Here is a 25,150-nt window from a genome sequence, read left to right as displayed (position 1 = left end):
AATTCTCTTGCACTATTCCTTGGGAATTGGTACGAGAAGTGTCAGTTCTTCCAGATTCTCGTGGGAAAAACAATATACTGAGACAGTCACTGGGGCTATGCACCACCCACTCTTTTCTCTCACTATCACTATTTGCTTTTCCCATTTTGGTTATTTGAGTTGTCTGGTTCATTTTGGCGTCAGCACAAGGCTGGTTTGTGGAGAATCCCAACTCCTTTGTATTGCTCAAAGTGCCTTTGGTCAGATGTGGATCCAGTTTTGTGCATTTGGCAGGGTGGTCATGTGTATTGGTGTACCCTGGGGTCCAGCATGGACCATCTCCTTTGGTCAGGAGGTCAGGAAATCACCCTGCCACCTCTGGGTGATTTCCCCTGTTTGCAGATAGCGCCCAGAGTTATTTACATCCTGTGTCTTTGTGCAGTTTCCTTTGTGTCTCACCTGGGTTTCAGAAATAGTAGCCCTGCAAAAACTGATGTGGCTTTTGGCCTTGTAACAGATATTTTCTCAAGGACCAGGAGTGAGTTGGTGAAGTTTGTGTTAAGTATTTTTGTCATTGTGTTGTGGTCAGGAATGAATCCCAGAAATTTTCTCAGGAATCTGTGATGAGCATTTCAGAAAAGAGAGGTCATTGCATCACTTTCAACCTACATCTCTTCCGTTGTTCTTTGACTGTTCTTCTATAACCCCCTCAGATTTCTGTGCAAAATCTCTAGTGTCTGTAATGGGAAAAAATTTAAATCCAATAAGAATTAGCAGGCTATTTTAAAAAAATATTCCTTAGAGGGCAAAGTCCATTACAACTGAAGCATTTGCATTTACTTCCAAATCTCTTTACCCAATTTTCAGTTTAATTTAGTCATTTGCTAATCCTAATTTTCCAGCACTGTGCTTACAATATCTAACCAAATATCATTCATGTGGAAACACATTAAAATTCTGCAACAGACTGGAACTTACAGCCTCTGAACTCTTGTCACTTTGCTACTCAACTGTCACCCTGTAATGGTGGCTCTGACTCCCTCTCCCCACAATCATTTAGACACCAGCCCCTTCCTGAGCACTCTGCTCCATTTGTCTGGCACTGTTGTCCATTATGGCAAAAGTCCCACCAAACTTCAAGGACACCTAATGAAGGAACACAACTTTTTTCCAAAATATCTCTTTATATGCTATTATTTGGGTTTTCTTTGGTCTTAAATAATTTAATGTGTTTCAATGTTGACAGTGTGGTGTGTCGTGCATAGAAATAGGAAATAAATGCACTGTGTCAAAAATACTGCGAATGGTGTGATAGTCAGAATAGTCAGAACTGAGAACTGTGTGCTGTATACCCTGACTCCCAAGTAAAAGGATCTGGTTTTGTTCCACTGAGCAGGGCTGAGTTTGAGCAGGCAGATCCAAAGGCTCTGATCCCATCACATCCCCCTGTTCACCCACTCCAGGTGGAGCTGGGCTGGACTCACTTCTGGCCAAGAACACCACGCAGGGGAGCATGGTGAACCTGCCCTCTGATCCCAGCTGGGCTCACAGGGATCAGAAGTGTCTGTGAGGACCCCAAGCTGAGGCTGAAAGTGCATCTCCAGATGAGGCAGCTGAGAGACACTTTGTACTCAGTGGTGCTGGCTCCCTTCCCTCCACAGCTGCCTCATTCTCTCTCTTCGGGGGGTTAGGTTTCTCTGAGCTAATTTAAGGAGAAAAGCCTTTTTAATCCGGTATCTTACAGACTCTGAGTATGTATATTTTTATATTGTGAATAAAATGTGAATATTAAGCTCTTTAGGCAGGGACTTTGTCTTCCAAGATCTCTTCAAAGCCCTTAGAGTGCTGCTGGTATTACAGGTGTAAATACTATAATAATATAATAGAGTTTGGATCCCAGAGATCATTGGGAATGGGCTCACAGAGTGTATCTCTGTGTTGGACAGAAAAGGCTCAGGAATGTGGAGGGCTTTCCCAGAAGTTAGTACTGAGCCTTGACCTGGAAGAGCTTGGGGTCAAGAGCCTGCTTTGATTTAGGTTCCCTCACAGTTCATGAGGCTCTTCTTGCTTTGGTTCCACCAGTTAGAAAGGGACAGCCTGCCCAAGGAACAAAAATACAGTTCAGCACTCCTTTGAGAAGTGGGCAAGAGCTGTTTAACCCTGCCAGATAACAGCATGTAGTAGCTCACGGCAGAAAGGGAGAATGAATTCCCTAACCAGATGAAGGTAAAGAGGGGGGAAAGGATTTAAGAAAGTAAAATCTTTGTAGAAAAGAATATATTATTAACTGAAAAAGTAATTTAACAGAATAGTAATGTTCTCATACACTGAGCAAATCTAATACCAACTCTGTAAATTTAATAAGATTGCTGCAAAGGCAGAGAAGTTCAAGCTGAAGTGCACTCTTCTGAGGCTGAGGCCAATGCTCATTAAGTACAATAGAAATACTTCATCAGCTTCAACACCAGCTGGATCAGGTGTCCACTGGATTTGGGTTGTCAGTGGCTGATATTGTCTCCACAGAGTAATCCACTCAAACTCGCCATGGCGATTAAAGGAACATCTCATTTCCACAACAATACAAGCAAGTTCTCAGTGAGGAATAATAACATTCTTTAGATTGGAAAAGACCTTTGGAATCATCAAGTTCAGCCACTAACCCAGCACTGCTGAGTCAACCACTAAACCATGTCCCTACACGACTCCTCTACATCTCTTTGAAACCCTTCCAAGGATGATTGATTATTCAACCACTTCCATGGGCAGCTTGTTCCAGGGCCTGACCATCCTTTTGATGAAGGAACTTTTAATATAGCCATTCTAAACCTCCTCTGGCACAATTTGTGGCCACTTCCTCTTGTCTTCTCACTTGCTACTTGGGAGAAGAGACCAACCCTCACCTTGCTAAAACCTCCTTTGAATGGATTTTAAAAAGTAACATCCTTCAGCCTCCTTTTCTTTTTGGCTAAATACCCCCAGCTCCCTCAGCTGCTCCTCACAGGACTCATGATCCAGGTCCTTTCCAAGCTCCCTTGCCCTTCTCTGACATGCTGTAGCCCCTCAATGTTTTTCTTGTAGTCTTGCAGGACCCAAAACTGGACACAGCTCTTACATGTGGCCTCACCAGTGCTGAGTGCAGGGGGACAATCCCTGCCCTGCTCCTGCTGGCCACACTGTGCACAAAGTGAGATGCCACTGGCTTTCTTGGCCACCTCTGACTCCTGTTTGGCCAGCTGTTGGCCTGTGTGCCCAGGTCCTTTTCTGCCAGGCATCTTTCCGTGCCATAATCCATGTGGAACCCAGCAGGCTGCAATGCACATGGAATACTCCGGCCACTCACTGATATTTTTCACTCAGCTATCTTGGTTTATCACCTTTTGCAGGTCTCAGCAATGTCTCTTGGTTGAGTGTTCCATTAACTTTTTCACCTCTTATGTCTTAAAAAAGACCAGAAGTAATCTTAATCCCCCTTATCTTGCTGCACTATTATCTTGCTGCATTCCTCGTGCCTTCCCACAGAGGCTTTGTGGAGCTGTGTTTTTCAACTTAGCCCAAAATTGGCTTGGAGGGAGAGAGTGCAAAGAGTTACTTGAACAAACTAGAAATAGAAATTAAAGTCTTAGTTTGTTCCTGATGTAAATTCAGATCAGATTTGAGTGGGGTTTGTTTTGCTGCATTTTAAGAAAAAGGAGCTTTTTTTTTTTTTTTTTTGAGGTAAGAGATTGATTCCTGAGAGATCCTCTCTATAGATTAGTCCCTTGGGTAATCCACACACTTGGGCCTGCTGGGACCAGCAATTAACCCAAACCTGTCAACTCTGGACAGGATGTCACCCTGACATCAGTGATGTTCTTTCGCCTGATGAACTCAGGGTGACTGAAATGAAAAAAAGGGGTTGTAAAACTGGCAATTGTTTAAATAAAAATGACCAGGAAGAACAGGTAGAAAATCTACCTCCTTTAGCGGGATTGAAGTAATTTTGTGGATCATACATCTGTAACAGCTTGCTGTATTAGTAAATGCAGTACAGAAGCTTTCAAGTTCAAAGCAAAACTCTCTGTTCATTGCTTCAGAAAGTGCAGCCCAAAAGCTACTGATCTATTTGGAGAGATAAGCACCCCACAGAGTTATCAGAATCAATGCAAACACTCAGGCAAAGATTCTATGCAAATAATAAATAAGTACAGACTTAGGAAATAGAAATGTAAGACTTAAAACTAATTGAACTGCTGACTCAAAGAATAGCTCTTTATGTGCATTTCTTCAAACTCAATTCCAAGAAAGGGAAAAAGAATCCAAAAGGTGGTAATTTCCAGGTGGTAGCCAAGAGAAGAGATAAGCAACATCCAGAGCAAAGGAGATGGACAAGGGCAAGGAAGTGGTGAAAGCAACACTGGATATTTCTTTTTCAATTATTTTAATATATGTGAACTTAAAATGACTTTGTACAAAACAAGGTCTAATTTTGGACCCATGTTCTTTTTTGAGTTCAAGAGAAGTTTTGACATGAAACCTGTTTCTGTTTTGCTGAAACATTTTAATCTGCTTTGATTGTCTCTGAATCTGCCAGGGAATGGGATGGGATGGGATGGGATGGGATGGGATGGGATGGGATGGGATGGGATGGGATGGGATGGGATGGGATGGGATGGGATGGGATGGGATGGGATGGGTGTCCTGGTTCAGGGCAAATCATCATCCAAGCAGTTGCCATTTCTACAGAGGGGACAGGGCATCACTCTGCTGGCAGAGGTGCTCTGATGGACACTGACCCTGGACAGTAACAGCCAAGAGAACAAATCCTGTGATAGGGAGACAGAACAGATTGGGGAGAGGCAGCAAGATCAGGGGTGACCTCAGGTTGTCACACAAAATATTTAAAAGAAACAGGGAAAATTGCACTCTCTTTGACAGAGAACATAATTAAATTGTGGAGCTTCCTGGCAAAAGACCCAGTGAAAGCAACAACAAGAGATGACTTGGGACAAAGACCAGCTCTGAAACCTGCCAAGCACAGATACCAGGAGGGTTTGAGAGGTCTCACAGGCTGCTCACAACTTGGTGCAGGTCCATCCACTCCTGCTGCTCCTCACACCCATCCCCAAGAACCCATCAGCAGGTGCTCAGCACTGAATGTGCTGGACCTGGGCTTTCACCCTGCTCCAGATGGAAGGGGCAGAGGGCAGGCCACAGGCTGGTGTAATCCAGCTCCACTAAAATCACACCAGACAGTCCCAGAGCATGGGAAACACCAAAGAGTCTCATACATGGTCCAAAGGGAAAGAAACACAGAGAAAGGGTCGAAATTCAGAAAACATTTTGATAAAAAAACAAGGCATTGTCAAAATATCAATCAGAAGCCAAGATTTGGCAAGATCTGCTCTTGTTTAACCTTCAGCATGAGATCAGGTCTCAATCTTTCTATTCTTGGTAACAGCTGATGAACACAGTGAAACAAGGTATTAATAAACATCTGCCCAGATCTTAGATTAATATGGAGAAGAATTAATGGAGGTCTTAGCACATTCATATTTTCTAATTATAGCAGATGAGTTTATTTATAGAAATAATAGAGAGGATGGAAATTGTCACTGACACCATATCAATATACGTAACCAAATCCAATCATTTAATTGCATTACATTTGCCCATGGAGTCACATCAATAAAGGGCCCTCCTTAGAGCAGCTCAGTGGTCACTAGGTACTTTATGTTAGAAAGCTATTAGGATTCATTCTATTTTCAATGAATCATGAGGAAAACAAGTCCTCTTGGCTGTACCTATTTCTGTGTGTCTTTGCTTTGGGGGCCCAGCAAGAAGGGAAGGCCACTTCCCTTTGTGCAGCTGTCTGATTTTCATGGTCATTTCTGGACACACTTTGCTTCCAGAGCATCCAAAATAAGGGAACAGCACCCAAATTCAGCCCTGTTTCAGGTGTCACTGGCCATGGATAAGTCAGGTCGTGCAGCAGCTCTGGTTCATGCAGTGCCCCCCTCTCTACTACGATAAAGAATCACCAGCGCTTCTGTGGGAACAATAACACACTACACCACTGAGATAAATAAAGCACAATGTTAAACCTTGATATGTTGACACCTCCTAGGAGAGGGGAGAGAGGCCTATAAAACTCCCACTAAAGGAGCCAGGGCTGTTCAGTTCATTTGCAGCTTGATAGGTAAACCCTGCAGCCTGTGTTTATTGGGACGTGCTGGCGCTGGTCTTAGAGAGCAGTTGGGGTTTAAGGTGGTTTTGGGCTGACTGTGGCTGTTTCTTGAGGGTTTAAAGTACATTTCATTATGTTCAATTTAGACAGGTAGCCAGGGGAGTTTGGATCTTTGGTCCCTGGAGCAGGGAAAAGTAAAACAGGGCTACAATTATGGTGCCAGATGGTTTGTCACACTCAAAGCATTGCTAGTAATTTTGCTCCTTACACATTGAAGGAGATCTGGAGGGATGCTGAAAAGCTGAGAAAGTCCTCTAGTTCTCTCCTGTTCTTCCAAAATGAGTTTCCTAATCTGGTCTGGTCTTCTGAAGCTATCAGTCTGAATTAATGAAAACAGAGCAAGGGAATGGTATAATTTCTATTAATTATAGAGGCAGGTTTGTGCAATAAACAGAATTCATATCCCTACAGTGCTGCTTAAGTACCTATAATTCAGCTGCCCTGCTCACAAGTGCAGCATCTTCTTCACGTTGTTTTACAAATTAGCAAACCTGGAGCCAGCAGCTGTGTACAGTGGGATGACATTTAGTTAAACTGCAGGGAATCTGAGCTGCTGGGATCCACGGGTGGTCTTCCAAGTGCTGCTTTTTGCTGGGATTGAGTTGCATCTCCCAGATTAATTGCTCCTAGATCAGCTTAATGTTTTCCATAGAAGTGGAAATGCAGACACTTAGGGAATAGTATCAGTTACCTTTTGAAACTGCTGATGCTCTTCCAAGCACTGCCATGGTAACTCTTGGGGGATGCCCTTTCAAAGATGGGCAGAAAGAGGGGTCAGGACACTGCTGGAGCCAGTCTGACCTTCCAGCTCAGCCATTGGTTTGTGTTTACAGCAGGGTGCATGGAATAGGAGCCCACACATGGATATCTTTGCTCAGTGACCCACACCCCACAGGAATTCATTCTGTGCATCCAAACCTGCAGAACAGAATGGGGTGTGCTGTCTCCCAGTCAGCCCTTGCTGTGCTGGGGTCCTCTGGAGGGACTGGCAGCAGCAATGGGCTGGATGAGCATCCTCTGCCACATCACATCAAACCTGGGACAGCAGAGCCTCAGGAGAACCCGGATGCTCAAACCACTGCTGCTCCAGCTGGGGTGAAGCACATGAGAGCTTTGGAAGTGGTGATAGACCAAAAAAAAGCAAAGTTCCTGGGGGCATAAAGGAAAGCTGGAAAGGTGCAGAGCAATCAAAGTTCCTGGGGGCATAAAGGAAAGCTGGGAAGGTGCAGAGCAATAGTCATCTTTGTTCCACTCCTGCTTCCTACTTCCCAGATTAAACAAACTTTGCTTCTCTCTGCTCTGAGTGAGAGGAAGCAAACTGCTGCTTCCCAGTCAGCAGATGTGTTTGACAGCACAACTCCTGCTGCAAGCCCAGAGCTTTGCACCAGCAAACTGGTCTGACTGGGGAGCGCTGAAACTCTCCAGCAGCAACATTTTCCAGCCCTTTTAATGTGCCAATGGCAGACCACTTTGGGTGAGAACGTGTTTTGATGGCAAATGACTCCACCAGGCTGCAGAAAAAAAAAACAACAAAAAGACACTTCTCTGAGCTATAGTGCAAAAGGTTGATTTTTTTTTTTTAATTGACTACTCACAGGGATGCTGGTCTTACATTTTAAGCATCTGACTCAGGCAGTCGAGTGGAAAGGTGATAAAATCCTTGACTTTGATTGAATTTCCATTGTGGCAAAATGTAAAAATAAATACAAACACTATGAAGAAATAAAAAAGCTACTATTGGACAAAATGTTCCACATAATTTTTTTAAATCTGTACAGATACTGAAAAAAAAAATCTCTTTTCTGCCTCACATGAAGGTCAAAAATCAGCTTTCCAGCATTCCCTCAACAGGCATTATGTTTAAATACTGAACTGCCTGCCTGTTTAAGGAGTGTATTTCTTCAATTACATCCAACATTAGTGCAGCTGTTAGGATTTCCCAAAGGACCACTGCAAACTGAAGAAAAGCCTTTGTTGTGGTGCTGACAGGCTCCGTGGCATTGCTCTGGCCCTTTGCTTCCTTCTGCATTCAGCTGCTGACCTCACGGGTGTAAATAAGAAGAAAATCAAGTACCCAGTCTCTTCTGAGTACATGTCAAAGAGAACTGAAATTATGGACTTCATTAAGCTTATACAGAATCTTAAAAAGAAGAATTTTTTAAAAGCAGCCCTAGTGTAAGGAAGAGGAGCAAGTATGGGTGAAAGTTAAAATGCAATAAAAAATGCAGTTCCTGACAATATTTACTCTTATTGAATTACCCCTATGAAATCAATAATGGATAAAAGCCCTCTGAACACATTTGGAGGAAGACTATCAGCTTTTATTTACTTACTACACTGTATTAGAGAGAAAGGCACACACTTTACAGCAGGAACAGCTCCAGGCATGAGCAGGGCATTAGCTGACACCTTCACAAGTTACCCTGCAGGTGTGTCTGCTTAAATGAGCCAAACAATTTGAAGAATTCAATCACCAGCTTTTAGGAGCAGGTAGTATCCTGAGACTATCTCCATGTAAAGAACATTTTTGGTTATATTTCCCTTAGCAGCCTCCTCAGTCACAAGCACTGCTGTAAAGCACCTTTATAATGGAAATGGTCTTCAGGATTTCAAGGTCAATGTGACCACACAGCTTTTCTGCATTTTGATTCAAATGTAATCCACATGATTACTGGGGCTCAGAGATTCTTAAAAGAGATGGAGGCAGGAAGAACATCCATAGAAATATCAATTTGGGTGAAAATTAACATGTAGTTGTTAAACTGTCCTAAAGAGCAGAGAATACAGACATAGCACATATGTTCTGAATTTTGGCATCTATTTCTTTGTTTCATTAATGACAGTATCAAATTATTAGTAAAAGCCTTTTGCTGTTTGGGAGAAGGTGGGTGGAGGCTGGCCAAGTGATGGACCCCTTAGAGACAAAAGCCAGGGAAGGTGACATGGTGCAGGCTGTACATGTGGCAATTATTGGAACACATCCCATCTGTGTGGTACTGGAGGATAGGGGCAAGCTCCTGCTTTCTGGGCAGGTCTCCTATGTGTGGTCAGTGCACATTTTAGCAGGCAGAATCTGGTTTTAATCTCCTTTGGTGTGTTAGGACAGTGATTTCTGCCTTGGTCCTGATGGTTCCTGCCATTCAGTGGCTGCTGAGTGCCAGTGGCTGCATCAGCAGCACAGCCTATGGCAAAGCCAGCAGAGTGGGGTCACTGATCCATCCCAGGGGGTGGCACAGGGCTCTCCAGCCTGGGAGTGTCCCCAGGACAGAGAGGGGATGTCCCTCTGGCTGTGACTCCATGATGGTGAGGAATGTTGGGGCTGCAGCACATGAACCACATCCCAGTTTGGGAGGTCCTTTGCACTCTGGTGCTGAACCCAACAGACAGACAAACTTCCCTGAGCCTGGGAAAGGGGCTGTGCTCAGAGCTGCTGGAGAAACAGGGGAGCTTTTCCTGAAGGAAAATACATGTGTGAACCTCATGTGGGTAGGAATAAATCCTCCTCTTCCTGAGCTGCCCATGCACAGCCTTGAGGTGCTCCCCAGCAGCAATGGGGATCAGGATGGTGCTGAAACAGTGGGATTTGGAGAGTTTGGAGACCTGAATGAGGCCCTTTCATGGATCTGCAGCCTGCCCTGGTCAGCACAGGCAGAAATGTTGTCAGGTGAACACACCTGTGGAGAAGAAGTTGTTCAGTGCCAAACCTCTCACTAATTCAAGTCAATTCTCTTTGGGTATCTTGCACTGGAATTCCAGTACAGAGATTAATTTCTTCCCAGGAGCTATTACAAAATAACGTCCCACAAATGGCCCAGCAACCCAAAATCTCTCCCTGACAATTTCAGCGTGTTGCCAGCTCACAGCTTTGCTGCCACCAATTCCTTCAGGCAGTTTTGCCCAGCGCTGTTGAAAAGGAAAACACTCACTGTGCCCCAGGGGAAATGAAGCATGGAAGTCCCGTTATCACTGACAGAAGTTTTGTCTCTAATTCCCCATCTGCTCTTCTGAATGCTAACCCACATTGCTGGCACATCAACTTCAATGATAAATAAGGATTCCAAGCAGGAAGCGACAAAATATTAGTCAGATAGGCTGGTGGTATCTGCAAAAATGTGGTGTGGATGTCTATGTTTCACAGAAGAGAAATTATAGGACAGAATAATGTTGTTATATTACACTGAACAAGGGAAAATGCTCTCACAAAATAGGACAAAGTAATGGTCAAAACCAGATTTATTTATTATTTTCCCTTTAATACATATAGGATTCTGCATAGTTCCTCCTCCCTGTTCTTATTGTTATTTGTGTTTAGCAGCTGAGTAAAATAGCACAAGAGGCAAGAAATCTGTGAGGAGAGTAATAATGTGATGCATAGTGTTAACTTGCTTGTTTTGGAAATATCCATTTGTCTTGGTTAAATAGAAGCTTGGCCCAAGTACTAAGCCGAGTAATCATGATTAGGGAGAGAAAAAGACATTCACCTCCTTGGAAACTCAATACTTTTAAACACTAACAGCACTGCAGTGACACCGTTTGAAGCTGGATGCTTGCAGTAATTAATATAGATTATTGTCATGTGAGAAATGGAAGCATCTGTGACTGCTCCTACCATTGCTTTCATTTCCAGACCAGTTATAAGACCAAAAATACCCGGGGTTTTGGTTTCATGGACATGGCCCTTTCACTGTTTACATGCTCCACTGCCCTCAGAGAGCAGCAGAGATTTTGTTCTCATTTTTGGTTCAAAACTGCATTGAAGTCATATGCACATTCTTCTGTCTTAGAGAGACTTTGCTTTTGCTCTTTCTCACTATCTTTTTTTCCTGACTCTAAAGAAAAAATTGTCTTAGGCTTAAAAATTATACTACAAGGCCACATCTGCAGAGATGCATAACTCCTGAGCTATTGTTTTCCAAAGAGGCTGAATCTGCATCTCCATCACCCAGCCCACCAGGCACTGAGCTCATCTGCAGAGCAGGAGCTTTAGATTCACTCTGAGTTTTGACCTCGTGGCTGGTGCAGCACTGGGCTAAGCCCAGCCATCAGCAGTCAGTCACCTCCTCACCTCACCAGATTCCCCATCCACCTCATCCCAACTGCCTTGGGGAATATTTCCTCACTGCCTTGCTGCAGTGTGCTGCTGCTCCTGCTCTCTCCTGTGCATCACTGCTCTCTTTCAGGTTGTGATCCCTCTCTTTCTAACCCTCTGCCTTTATGTGACCCACTCAGTTTCTAACTTTTTCCCTTGCTTTGCTCTTCAGGCGGGATTTGATTGTGTCCTAACCATTAATGTCTCCACTAGAAAGGTTTTCTTCTTCTTGCACTGGAATACTCACACTCCTCACATAGCTGCCCAGGAGGAATTAGGGTTCTGCATTGTTCTTCCAATCAACCAGTTGGCTTTTGTCCCTAATATGTGGCTTGGGCATCCTTACCATCACTCCACAGACTATCACAGAAGATATCTGGCCATATCTGAGCAGAGGTCCCCAGCTGGGACAGCATTAGCTGTGTTTAGAGGTCCTTAGAAATATGATTTTCACATTGCTCCCAAGAGCTGTTCTATTTTGCTATCAGTAGCAGAACTACTCAATGGAGAGAACTCCTTTCCATTCAATTATTATCTTAATATTGAGCTCACTGTTAAAACAAAGCTCCTCACCCCTAATCAGCAGAAAGCAATCAGGCAAAGCAAACAGGGATCTCCAGAGGACAAAGGTGTGAGTTCACAGGTCCACAGAGCTGTAGCCATGTTGCACAGGACTCAGACTCAAAAGCCAGCAGGCAGCTGCACCTACAGAATTGCATTTTAAAAAATAATGACATAAAAATTCTAAATTCTGTGAAAATTATGTGAAATGTGTGCAGGGAAAAAAAATTATGTCTGGAGCTTTTCTACAGCACTTGGGCACAAAATTTTGTTTTGTGAATCTGAGCAATTTATCATATTCAGCTAAGAGGGCTACAGATGGTGAAGTTTGTGTTCTGAAAGGATGACGAGCCACTGCAGAGTGCTTATGATGTCAATTTTACCCTTTTGTAATAAGACAAAGAGGAAAGATGCTCATGAGAGCCAAGCTGGGTGTTTGTTTTTACCAGAGAGTTGCTTATTTCACAGCTCCATGACTCAGTATCAGTCAGATTGGATATTCCAACTGCCTTTCTCCATCCAGCCCTTTCCTTGGCTTGAGGGGAGACAAGAACTTTCTACCCAGGGTCTGCCATACCCAGGTTTCTAATCTGATGTGTCAGGGCTATTCACAACCTCCCTTTAGACATTCTCCTGTGTTCAGAGGTCCCCCAGCAGCACCAAGAGACCACTTGTGATGGAGCACAACTTCCAGTCAGATGGAGACACACACTCCAGCTCCTTCTGTTCCTCCAGCCCAGCAGTCTCGGACATTTAGAGCTCAATTATCTGTTCCTTGCCTATGTCAGCAGATTTAATACAACATTTTGTCACTGACAGACAGAAAAATAAACCAGCAGCACAGAGCTAATCAACTTCCTTGAATCTCCAGGTCACAGTGGCAGGGCTGATCCAGCACTCCCAGACCTCTTCCCTGGTCACTTCTTTGAATCAGATCTTTTAGGAACTTGCCTACACGACACAATAGTGCAAAAGGTGTTGTTTGCAATGGTGAAGGAGCTTCACACCAATACCCAAAGCAGAGACTCAACCTGCTTGCTGGGTGAGGAGTGCAGGCTGGAGCTCCTGTCTGGACCAGGGATGATGCCAGGGAAGAACTTTTGCAAATCCTGTCCTTGCTCTGCTCTGAGTGTCTGTGTCACCCCTATACCTTTGCAGAGGTCTTTAGTAAGATGTGACAGGAGGAGCTGCAGCAGTGGCTTTGTGCTGGTGCTCACTGCCCATCCCTCAGCAGGGTCTGCTCACCTCTGCTCTGCTGGATGCTCATAAAAACTAACAAGAATAAGAGCAGACTGCTGTATTTTACCACAGAAAATAAAGTCAAACAACAGCTAAAACTGGGGAGGGGAGGAGGGAAAGGGGAACACAGAAGACAGACCAAAGGCAGCAGAAGAGTTGTATTTATTTTCTAATCCTATCTCTTTTAGTGTCTGTGATGAGCGCTGTAACTAAAGGAATCTAACTGAATTAGAATTTCAATATGTCCTGAGCAGATTGGAGCTGTTTCCATTCATGAGCAGCACGTCCCAGCTGTAATTGCCTGCTTGCTTATCCACACAGCTCTTTACAGCTAATCCAAATGCAGACTCAAAAATAAATAGTGCCAGAGTATTCACTTCCCGCTGGGCAGTGCTTGGAGCTCTCCTCTGCCTTTGCTTTGTTCTGGCTGCTGCTCTCCATGGCACAGGGGCTGCCTCAAAGGAGATAAAGGATGATTGACCTGCTCAAGGAATGAGGTGACAGAAAAGCCACTCCTGCCCTATCTGCCCTGCCTGTTCGTGCCTTTCCTCTGGGTGCTGCTTTCACCTGTTTATCTTTCCCTGCCCTCACCTCACCCCCCAGCCACATCACTCATGCAGGATGCTTCTCCTCTGTGGTTTCCCTAAAAGCTGCTGGTGTCCTCTGTGTCCCCAGCAGCCCATCACCCTTCCTCCCCTGTGCCCCTACCCTCAAACACACTGTCTGTATTTTAGTGCTGAAGTGAAGCTCTCTCCAGGGACATTTAAAAGCCATGTCCTTCTCTGATCAGCTTCCCTGGAGGGGTGTAAAGCTGAGGCACAGTTGCACAGAGCTGGAAGGGGTGTCCCCAAGGGTGGGAATTGGCACAACCACAAAGCAAGGCTCTGCCTTTGCTCTCTGGCAGGGGCATCTCTACGCGTCCTGGCTCTCCTCCCTCCTCACTGGTGGAAGGTGGTTGTCCACCATTTTTAGGCTGGTTTTTCAACTACAGACACCACGGACATCCTGGGAGCCTTTGGCCAGGTCTCAGCAGCCTCTGTGCCTCTGTTCATCACCTCTTAAACAGCACTGCCAACACTGTGTCGTTTCACACTTTGGGGTGTAAATCCCAGGTCCCTGAAATGGCAGCAGTGAAAGGACATAGGAGTCAGTCTGAGGCCAGGTCACTTCAGCATGGTCAGAGGCATTCAGCTCCCTCTGTGCAACAAACTACTCTTAAAAATATATTTATTAGTATCCAAAACAGCATCCTTTAAGATCTGGTGAAGTAGGAACTCACAAAAACTCAGATTTTTGTGGGGAGAAGGTCATTCCCTTCTGATGACCATCAAAGACACTGACCTAGTAATGGAGTGTGCCTCTGCTCCATCTCCCTTCTCTCACCCCATCTCCATTTCCCACTGGGTTTATCAGGGCACAGCCATGAGCCACAGAGCCTTCTCCCTGCCTCTCATCCAGCCAGCCTGGCCCAGCTCTCGTGGTGCAGTGCAGCACCCAAGGTGATCCATCCCTCTGCAGTTGCAGAGGGCTGTGTTCAGATTTAAAGGAGAGCATCCAGTGAGGCAGTGCAGCACTTTCACTGCCTTCCTCCTTCCCCCCAGGATCCTTCTCCATCAGTGCAACACTGCCTGGTCTTTGGCAGAGCAGATCTCACCGTAAAACTCTCTTGGCTCAGCTGGACAGAAGCAAATTGCAGGGAGGTGACCCTGCACTTGACACTGCTACCCCCCTTCCAGAGCCAGCCCCATCTGACAGGCAGATTGTGCCCTTCTCTGGAGCCAGGGAGCAGCTGAGATGATGAATATAGTGCTTGTCCAATGTGTCACTCGCTACGTAAATTCAAATTCAGCACGGAAAGCTAAAAATGTTTGCAGGATCCTGACAGGCAAAGTGGACAATTATGTTCAGCTGCTCCTCACAAACGTTGATCCTCACGACTGCAACGTGCCAAGAGAGGCAGTGCCTCGTGCTTGGATTGCAAACTCACCGGCACCAAAACATGAGGAAGGGAACAGGGGCTGGCCCTTCACCCCATGCTCTGCCACCTGGGGATGGTCTGAAGGTGCCAGGAACAGTGGTGGCACCTGCACCAAAACATGAGGATGGGAGCAAGGGCTGGCCCTTCACTCCATGCTCTGCTACCTGGGGATGGTCTGAAGGTGCCAGGTACAGTGGTGGCACCAGCACCTCTCTTGTACAGACAAAGAAACTGAGGCCATAATGCCAGACTGCTCAAGGCAACCAAAAAGCCACCAAAGTAGAGGAGTTGTGAGTCTCTTGCTTGCTCTAGCCCCTCCTTTGTAGCTGACCTGGGACACAGGAATTTCTTCAAATTTGGTGCTTCAATCAGCTAAATCAGAATAATTGAGACTAATAAAGTATGGCCAAAGTGAGTGAAATAAATTGTAATGTATAGGAAGAGGAACTTGAAAAACAAATAAGGAAAAAAAATTGGAGAAGGAAGTTAAAGGTAAAAAGATCACAAAGAATAAAGGCTATAAAGTCTGCAGGCATGCTGGTGGACTAGGAAGGCAGCTGTTGGGAAAGTGGAAGCCTAGGGATGAGGAGCATAATTAAATGGCAAGACTTAAAAGCTTTTCCAAAATAAAGATAGTCAGCATTGGAGAGAAAAACATGAGATGGAAACCTGGAAGGTTCAGAGGCTACAATGGAATATTTAATTTCGAAGTGTGGACATATTGTTATGTAGCAGGGAGATACAGATACCTCGCCCTTTCTGAATACTTCTTTTTCTCCTGTATATAATGGAAAGAGGGAATTAACTGTCAAGGGTGACTTTAAGTATAAAGAAAGATCAAAAACATAGCCAAATGTCAGTGTGTTCCACACACAGCTAATCTCCACCTCTGTGTGATGGCTTCAGCTGTCCCTGATGGCTGCCCCACTCTCCTCCTTTGGACATGGAATGTCCTAGACATGGCTGTGACATGGGAATCCAGCAGGACCACTCTGTGTCCAGGATGTCTCCCTCGTTAAACTCGAAACCTGGATGGAGAGCTCAGCTCTGAGTTCTGGGGAGATTTCAGAGCAGGTCAGAAATAGAAGTCAATCATTAATGAAGCATCATTAACCATCAGCCTTCCCGTACTCTGTCAGTGCATCAGCAGCAGCTGCCCAGGTTCCATTCCCCCTTGCCCAGGCTGAAGGTCACCTGCTGGCCGGATCAGGCTCTTGGTGCACTGGGGCTCCTGAGAGGCTGCAGCAAGAGCAGCAGTTTGTGTCACTCTGCCCTGCCCCTGCCCATCAGCAAAGCTCCCTCACAGAGGCACAAATTCACACCTTGTTGTTGCCTTTGCTGCTCCTCCATCCAGAGCTGCTGCTGCCAGAGCATTCAATGTTCCCTAAGTGGTGACTGCCTTCTGCTAATGCAGATGCATTTCTTTTGTGAGTTAGCTTCATTGTGTTCTTGGTGTGTGTTTTCTGTCATGTTTTGGATGCAAACAAGGGTCCTTGGTCCAGTTCTTTTATTCTTTTAAGACCAGGACTGGAAACCTGCCCTGGATCATCTCCTGAATCAGACAGGAGCATCTTAATACAGGAGTTACTTCCACCACTCTGCCTGGGAAACTATTCCATGCTCTGAAAGCCAGACTACTCTCCAGCCAGGCTACAATTTACATTAAAAATTCACCAGGCTGTTTTATTTATTCTCCCTTCCTTCATCACACACCACTTTTCCCTGTTTTCTGGCTCATCTAATCCATAAGAGAACATTCTATCACCAGACAGAAGCATGGGTAAGACCTGTTTGGACGCAAAGTCTAATTGCTGATATTCAGTAAATTCACCTCAAAGTGAACTCAACTGTCTTCTGGCAGGTTGTCTTTGATGCCTGGCTTCAGTCTCCTCCTTTTCTCATGGGACCACTCAAATAAAAGGGTTTATCCAGGCATGAGAGAGACCAAATATTTCCCACCACTCAACAGCCCCTGACCCATCTGCCCAAGATCTGGCACTGGTGCTGTGGGTGCCAAGGGGAGAGGGGTGGCAGGAAAACTTTGGGGTTTCCAGAGAGCTCCCTTGGGGTTTGAATGAATCTTCTGGCTGGGAAACACTGGGATAAAGCATCCAGCAGCTGTCAGCAGGGACAGTGGGGGATGTGGGTGTATTCACAGAGCTGGGGTGCTCAGTGATTGAATCTTTAGGTGAATGTTTAGCTTTTGTTGCCTTTTGATGAATCAGGGTTTCTTTTATGAGGCAAAATTAATACAAGTGCTTCTCTTTTTACGGTGGCCACACTGCCCAGGAAATGAAATGTCATAAGGGGAAAAAAGCTCATTAGTTTGGTGCTGTAAATGGTTCTCCAAGGTCTCAGAAACCCTGTGATTAACATAAGCATAGGCAGAGGCAATTACAAGCAAACACACATCTAAAACCCAGCTTTCCATTTAAAAACATGGTCTGCAACACCTCTCTTTGGCTGCTCAGAGATGTGGTGACCTAGAGGTAAGGGACTTTTCATACCAATGATGACTCAAACTGCAGACAGAGGAAGCAGGGCAGCCAACCCAGGGTGAAGTGAGGACAACAGAGTAATACAGGGTATGTAATATAGTCCCCAAGGTACCAGCTAAGGGATTTTGTGATTTACCCTCAGAATTACATCCTTTTCTATAGAAATCTGAAGCAAATGCTGCCCTGTTGTGTGACGGTGTTGACAGGGGTTTTTGGATTGGGGAAGAGATGAGGATTTGGCTCCATGTTTCAGAAGGCTTGATTTATTATTTTATTATATATGTTACATTAAAACTATAGTAAAAGAATAGAAGAAAGGATTTCATCAGAAGGTTAGCTAAGGATAGAATAGCAAAGAATGAATAGCAAGCCAAAAAGGCTTGTGGGTTGGGGCTCTGTGTTCAAGCCAGCTGGGCTGTGATTGGCCATTAATTAGAAACAACCACATGAGACCAATCACAGATCCACCTGTTGCATTCCACAGCAGCAGATAACCATTGTTTACATTTTGTTCCTGAGGCCTCTCAGCTTCTCAAGAGGAAAAAATCCTAAGGAAAGGATTTTTCATTAAAGATATCTGCCACACTGTTGTGTTTTCTTCACACTGAAATCCTCAATCAGGTGGTTGCATGTAGACATGCTGATAGTCCTTAGGACAAGGCAGAATGTTTCTAATTTTCTAAGAGCTGTCTCAAGTTCTCACCTTGCAATGGCTGAAAAAGTGGACATCTTCTCAGGTTTTCTAGTGAGTTCCATGAAATCCACCAGCAGGTAATGCTAAAGAAGAGGATGAGAACAAGAAGAGATGGGAGGAATGGAACAGCATCACAGATTCATGTTTGTACCAGACTGTGCACTCTTTACTCTGCATTTCTGCCCTTAGCCTTGAGCATTTACTCAGAATAAACCCAGATGTGAAGAATGAGGTGTGTTTTGTAAAAACCAAAGCTTTTCCCCCTTGCCTGTCACTGTGGCAACCGTGTCAAGAGACAACTGCATTGATGCCACAGTGTGTAAATAGTGAAGGAGACAGAGGTGTGCAGGCAGATCAGGCAGGAAGGCCAGAGTCCCACCCTGCACCTGATTAGCAAAAATCACCTCAACTACAGCAATGTTTGGATAACCTGCCCTATAGGAATAACCCCCACAGTCTAAAAAGCAGCTTGAAGCAGCTCTTCTCCACTGTTTTTAAGGTATTTTAGGTGCTCTGTCTGTTCAAGCAATAACACAATCCACTCTGAATGCAAGGCTGACGTCCTGCAGTAATGAGGTGCACAGGCTGATTACTTGTTGCATGATAAAAATAAGTTGTCAGCAGCTGACTCTGAGAAGCCATGGGGGATAAAAACCAAGAAAAAGTAGTGTTATTTGTTTTCCCAGAAAAGAGAGAGGGGGCAGCGAAGAAACATGGGTCACAGAGGCTTATCCAGCAGGGGAGAAAGGCATGAAGGTTTAACTGACCTGGGGGTGTCACAGACATGTTTTATGAAAAATCCTTTCCTTGGGATTTTTTCTCCTGAGAATCTGAGAGGCCTCAGGAACAAAATGTAAACAATGGTTATCTGCTGCTGTGGAATGCAACAGGTGCATCTGTGATTGGTCTATGTTAGTTCTTTTTAATTAATGGCCAATCACAATCCAGCTGTCTCAGACTCTCAGTCAGACACAAGCTTTTGTTATAATTTTTTTCTATTCTTAGCTAGCCTCTGAGGAAATCTTTTTTTCTATTTTTTTAGTATAGTTTTAATATTATATATATATATATATATATATATATATAATAAAATAATAAATCAAGCCTTCTGAAACACAGTCAGATCCTCATCTCTTCCCTCATCCTCAGACCCCTGTGAACACTGTCACATGGTGGGGCAGAGCATGCTCATGGAGAATGCAAATTTGGAGGTTATGAATCCTCCAAAGGCCTTCAAAGAAGGCTCCTGGGGAGTTTGTGTTGTTGCTGGTGCACAAAAGGTTTTTACTCAATGTCTAACCCCTGCCTAGGGCTTCGGTCACTCATTTGACCTCTGGAGCAGTGTTATGATGTCATCAATGTTACAATTTTACACAAAATTAGGTGTGCAATTGTGTGTTAAATAGTGGTGGTTAGCTTGGATTGCTCAACTAACGAAGCAGGCAGCATTAAAGCTGTCACATATGGACAGCTCCAGGGCACTGGCACTGCAAGGGAGTCTGAAATCACTCCCACTTCTCTGGGAAGAGAAGCATCCCTCTTCCTTCTCTGGCATCCCCTCAGTGGGACAGGCCCCCTCACCCAGCTCCCAGCCCAGCAATTTGCTCTGGAGCTTAAAAATTTGGTTCCCTGCCCAGGGAGTCCTGCCCAGGTGTCCATGTCAGCTCAGACAGGTGGCAGAAGCTGCTGATGACCTCTAATGTGTGCCCAAGCTTTGCTTAATTAAGAAAAGGCTCTCTAATAGCATTCACCACCATCTCCTGATGGCTCTGGGACCGCTCAGGCTGTGGCAGCACAACCAGGCTCTCCTGCAGTGCGTGACATCCTAACGAGTGCAATGGCATCATTTAAATAAAACAAAATTTTGTTTTCCATCATTAAGGGGCTCAGCCTGGGACAGGCTCAGTCCAGCATGCACTGTGGCCCTTGGGGAGTTGCTCTGACCCCTCCTGCATGGCCTGGAGCAGAAGCCCCAGCTAGGTGGTCACTGTGGTGCTGTCTGAGGTAATGTGGGTGAAATCTCATCCAGCAGTGTGAGGATTTGGCTCAGGGTGAGTGATTTCACAAGTGAAATTTCTGACCAATATCACTATCAAAACACTTAGCTGTTGGCTATATTAATTAGATCCCAGCAGATGCTACTTCACCTTCTAAACTATAGTTATTTCAGGGAGGTGGTGCCTCATCCTGTTGTTCATTCCCCAATATTTAACTACAGTGGTTGCATGGAAAGAACAGAATTGCTCTTGGCATTCAGATTGCACTGATCACCACAGAATCAGGGAAAGGGCTGGGGGACATTCCCCTCCTTCCTCCTCCCTTCCTCTGGACCCCCTTCTTGTCCAATTTGCTGTTCCCCAATGCAGCCAAAAGCTCCATCAAATATTGCCGCCTCTTATTGTAGGCAAGGTTCTTGTCTGCAAGTCCCAGTCCTGAGCCAGCATCTGAGCAGGGCAGGGGGATCCCAGAGGGGAGGGGGTGACAGGAACCCCAGTTTGGCAGGGCAGCAGGGTCCCAGCAGGGAGGGGGTGACAGGAACCCCAGTTTTCCCAGTTTGCCCATCCAGGGTGTGAATTGGGCCTGGGGCTGCGTCCTGGCCTCTGTGGTAGAGGCTCTGGGCTGGCTCCAGCTGGAATGCCCAGTCCCTCAGCACCCATCAGCCTGTCTGCACACTGATGGGTTTTGGCTCCTGTCCACGTCAGTCTTCCCCTGCAGCCACCTCTACAGTATTTAAGTATTCTCCTGGTTCCCCACTATGCAAATATTGAAATTAGCCCTTTGCATGATGATGGAGACAGTGGCATTACAGACTTTCTCAGATCATGTGCCTTCTCTGCTGACAGCATCAGCCATCAGGCTTACTTTTCAGAGAGATAAAGAATGGCCCCCAGTGTATGAAAACTTCACAATGAACTATTTGGTATCTGGAATATTTTTTCCCTTAAGCTTGTATCTGAATGCATTAAAAACACAAACTGTTGTGCTGTAAAAGAAGGCAAAATGCGGCCTTCATAGGAGTGGCCCAATTCTCAGAGACCAAGATTTTTAACTGAGCCTCACTAAAACCACAAGAAATTAAGAGGGGCTACAAGGGGAGCCATAGCCCCACTAGAAGGTCCAATATGGCCTGAGAGCCTGAGAGAAGGCAACGGATCTCACACCCTGAAGTGAAACAAGGAAGTCATTGGGCAGGGATCTAATTTGCCTTGAGATAGTAATTTCTCCATGGGAAAAGATATCTTTGTCATATCAGTTACACTTCCAGAAAATGCTGCATTTGTATCTCCTACTTCTGCCCCATTCAGAGACCTTCCCTGAGAGCCTCATCTTTCTGGGAGCTGCAAAACAACCAAAACCTGTAATGAGCGTGGATGTGCTTAAACAATAGCCATTTTGTCCCTAAAAAATATTGCCATAAGAACACTGCACACAGCTATTACCTGTTCTTGAACTACTGATGATTTCTTGCCCATGGTGAGTCCTTTGCAGCATGGAGCAGAGCTAAGCCTGATTATCCAGCCTCACCTTTTCCCAGTGGGGCTAAATGGGGTTTATTCTCCATTCCAACACACTGATCTCTCATCCCCATTATTTTATATCTCATCTCAAGTTAACAAATGTCCATCCTCAGAGCACAGGGGATCTGGCACGCTGGATATGGTGTGCTCTGCCATGTTGGGTGGGCAGTGACAAACATTATCCCTCTTCCCCCAGGTCCTTCCATCGTCCCGCTGCAGCGAGCAGAGCCAACCCTGGGCAGCCCTCTAAAATGTTTATTTGGACCAGTGGCCGGGGATCTACATCTTACAGACATGATGAGAAAAGGTAAAGGCACCTGTGCTGATTGTCTCCTATGGATTTGCATATCAGTGGTGGCACTGGGGATGCAGGAGGGATGCAGAGGGTGCCCTCCCTGTGCCCACAGCCCCAGCTCTGCTCCACCAGGCATGGGAGCAGCCCAGCAGTGCCAGGCTTACTGTGCCAAGCCAAAGCAGAGCCCAGGGGCAATGGTAGATGTTGGACCCCAGGAAATTCCTCTGGCTGCCCTGGAGGACTCGAGACCCTGCCAAGGGGCTCAGAGACCTTGGCACAGAGCCCAAGACCCCTGTGCCTTTGATCGTGTCCCATGGAAAAACAATCAACTTTTATATGAAGAATTACAAGTCAAAAGATTTTAAGTAAAATTATAGTGAATTTATTACAGGGTGAAAAATAGATTTTTGGGGTTTTTAGAATGGAAGTTCAGAAGGCAAGATGGAAGAATCTGGGTGTGTCCAGTCTTTCTCTTTCTTCTTCTTGGCCTCCATCTTCTGCTGTGGTGTTGGCACTTTAGATTGGTTTAGAGTAGAAGCTCACAGTCTAACGTAGGTGATAGGTATTGGGAAGTTATTGTAAATAAAGTACATGTAGATTTTAGTATGAAAAGACAACACACCTCTGAGGTGGGCAGTGTGCCTCTGACCGATCTGCCAGACAGACCTTGGCAGGTTGGAGAAAGAATATTATAGATAAGAAACAATAAACAACCTTGAGAACAAGAACAGAAGAATCCTGACTCCTTCTTCAGCTGCCAGCTTGAGAAAATGAACTTGTCCATATCTCAGAGTCACTGTGACCAGCAGAGATCCCAGAGCCAGAGCCATAACCAAAGCCCTCCTTTTTCTCAGACACCAGCAGCGCCCTGTGGCCATCTCTGTGTCAGGTTTGAAAGCACACTAATCCCAGCCACAGCTGTGCAGCCCCAACCCTGAGAAGCCTTCACGCTCTTTGCAGGTGCCCTGCCCCAGCCAGCAGCCACACTGTGCCCCAGGCAGGTCCCTGCCCCACACCTGAATGATGCCTCCAGCTGCCAGAGTTGATTTCTCATTGTGCAGGTGCACGTGTGAGGATGAGCCTGTGTGAGGATGAGCCTGTGTGCAACACCCTGCACAGGAGCTGGGGGTTGTTTTAGCATTGCACAGTAGCTGGGGGTTGTTTGGCTGCTTGGAAGAGAGCTGCTGCCTCACCAGCCCACTCGAGTGGTGTTGCTGGAGGGAACAGGCTGAAGGAGACAGGAATAAATGAGATACTGGATCTCCCAGGGGAGCAGGGAAATGTTCCAAAGAGAAGGGAAGGGAAGGAGAGATTTAAAGTCCACAGACAAAGGCAGTGCTCAGTTGGGAACAAAAGAAGTTAAATATCAATGATGAAATAATAATTGTCAGTAATGCTCAGACTCATCCTTCCAAAATCCCTCTCCTTTGTAGTAAGATTTGCTGGACAGCTTGTCTTGTCACAACAAGGACACATTTGCCTTTCTTGTCTTTCCTTTGCCCCTTTCCACCTCTCCTTCAGTTCCTCTTGCAGTCAGTATTAAATGTAATCACAAAAAATCACACTCCAGTGAAACAAAACCAGATCTCAATGTACCTACAGTGCCAATTAGCAAAACACACTCTTCAGTAATTCTAATGAGACATTACTGTTGACATCTGCTTGGGAATCTGCACTCCTGAATTCAGGCAGCAGAGCTGCCCTCAGGACCCTGAGGTTCTTTGGAGAATTGGCCAATTCTCTGAATGTTTCTGCTAAGGTTGCATAGGTGTTCAGCTCTTGGGTTATCTGATCCCAAACAGATATTTTCAAGACAAAAAGGTCAGCTTTGCAGCATGAACTTTCATTGGAGCTGGTTGACTAAATGCGTCCTGTACTTCTGCCAGTCTCTTCTTTAATTGAATTTTCCCCAGGCTAATGTCCTTCTGCATTGGAACATCGTCATGGCCCAGGGGTGAGGAGATATCTGCCCACGCTTTGGGCTGGCTGGAAGCTGCTGATTAGCACAGCCTTTGACTCTCACCATGCCTTGAAGCTGGGCTGATTAACTTGGGCTGAGGGCTCACCAGGGTCTGGTCAGCACAAATCCAGGCAGAGCTGATCCCTGCCTGCCTGCAGGAACAGGGAACGGGGAGCAGGATCTCTCTGCCTGCACACCGGCCATGGTAAATTCACATATCCTGACAAGCCTTTGGGTGGGTTTATTTCCCAAGAGAAGGACTTCTTTGTAGCTTGTGTGTGATTAATAAAATGCGGGAGGGAAAGGGAGGAAAAGAAGATGGAAATAAGAGAGTGCTGATGGCAGCCTGAGGACTGCAGAGGAGAGGTGTGAATGCAGAGCAAGCGCTGCTAGTGGGAGAAAATCATCCTCCAGTGTCTGGCAGTGATTTTAACACATGTAAGGTCACCAGTGCCATCATTATATCAAACAGGTGGTGCCTTTCAGAGAAATTACTCACCTTAAATGACCCTTTCCCAAGAATTTTGTTCTTTAAACTTCAGACAGGAAAATTGTTGTATGGATCAGCAAACTTGTCACCCAATATGTGCTACAGCCACAGAATTTTGAGGGGTGGCACCATAATATTAACTCTGCTGCAATGAGCCACTTGCTCTAAAGGAATCGAGTATCTCTGAGACATCTCTTTTTGCAGTATCAGCACCAGAATATCTGTGTTTCATTGCTGTTTTAGCCATTGATGTTTGCTCAGCTGCCATGTTTTATTCTTTGGAAAAGCAGTCGAGCCCTCATTCTTTCTCAGCTGTCAAAGAGGGTCTCCACAACATTACAACCATTGGAAAAACAAAACACTGGTTTGGTTGGTTTGGTTTGGTTCAGTTTTGTCCAGCCTGGTGAGGAAGAGGGAAAGAATTGAGTTAACAAATCTGTTAATATCTATTCTGAGGGCTCCAGCTGTTGCCGTAGGTCTACTAGCAAAAACTGGTGCAACCAAACATACCTGTAAATAAAAATGTAAAGAAGGTGGCTTCTGAGCAGAAAAATCCCTGAATATGGGGAATTCTGCAGGTAAGACAGAGGAGTAGTTTCTGACCACTGCATTCATGGATTTCTGAT

The 25,150-nt window shown here is 45.4% G+C and overlaps 1 protein-coding gene across 3 annotated transcripts in view; it reads left to right on the top strand.

Moving 5' to 3' along the window:
• Positions 1-25,150, top strand: part of LOC131562501 (calcium-activated potassium channel subunit beta-2) — a 137,904-nt gene that overhangs the window by 98,365 nt on the left and 14,389 nt on the right. For all 3 annotated transcript variants that reach the window (XM_058812275.1, XM_058812276.1, XM_058812277.1), the window contains exon 2: positions 21,976-22,086. In XM_058812275.1, the coding sequence (XP_058668258.1) occupies positions 21,976-22,086 (111 nt within the window). The remainder of the gene's footprint in view (positions 1-21,975; positions 22,087-25,150) is intronic.

The sequence above is a fragment of the Ammospiza caudacuta genome, chromosome 11 (genome assembly GCF_027887145.1).
Source record: "Ammospiza caudacuta isolate bAmmCau1 chromosome 11, bAmmCau1.pri, whole genome shotgun sequence".
NCBI lineage: Eukaryota > Metazoa > Chordata > Aves > Passeriformes > Passerellidae > Ammospiza > Ammospiza caudacuta.
Note: the sequence above shows the minus strand (reverse complement) of the source record. Positions and strands in the feature narration are given on the sequence as shown.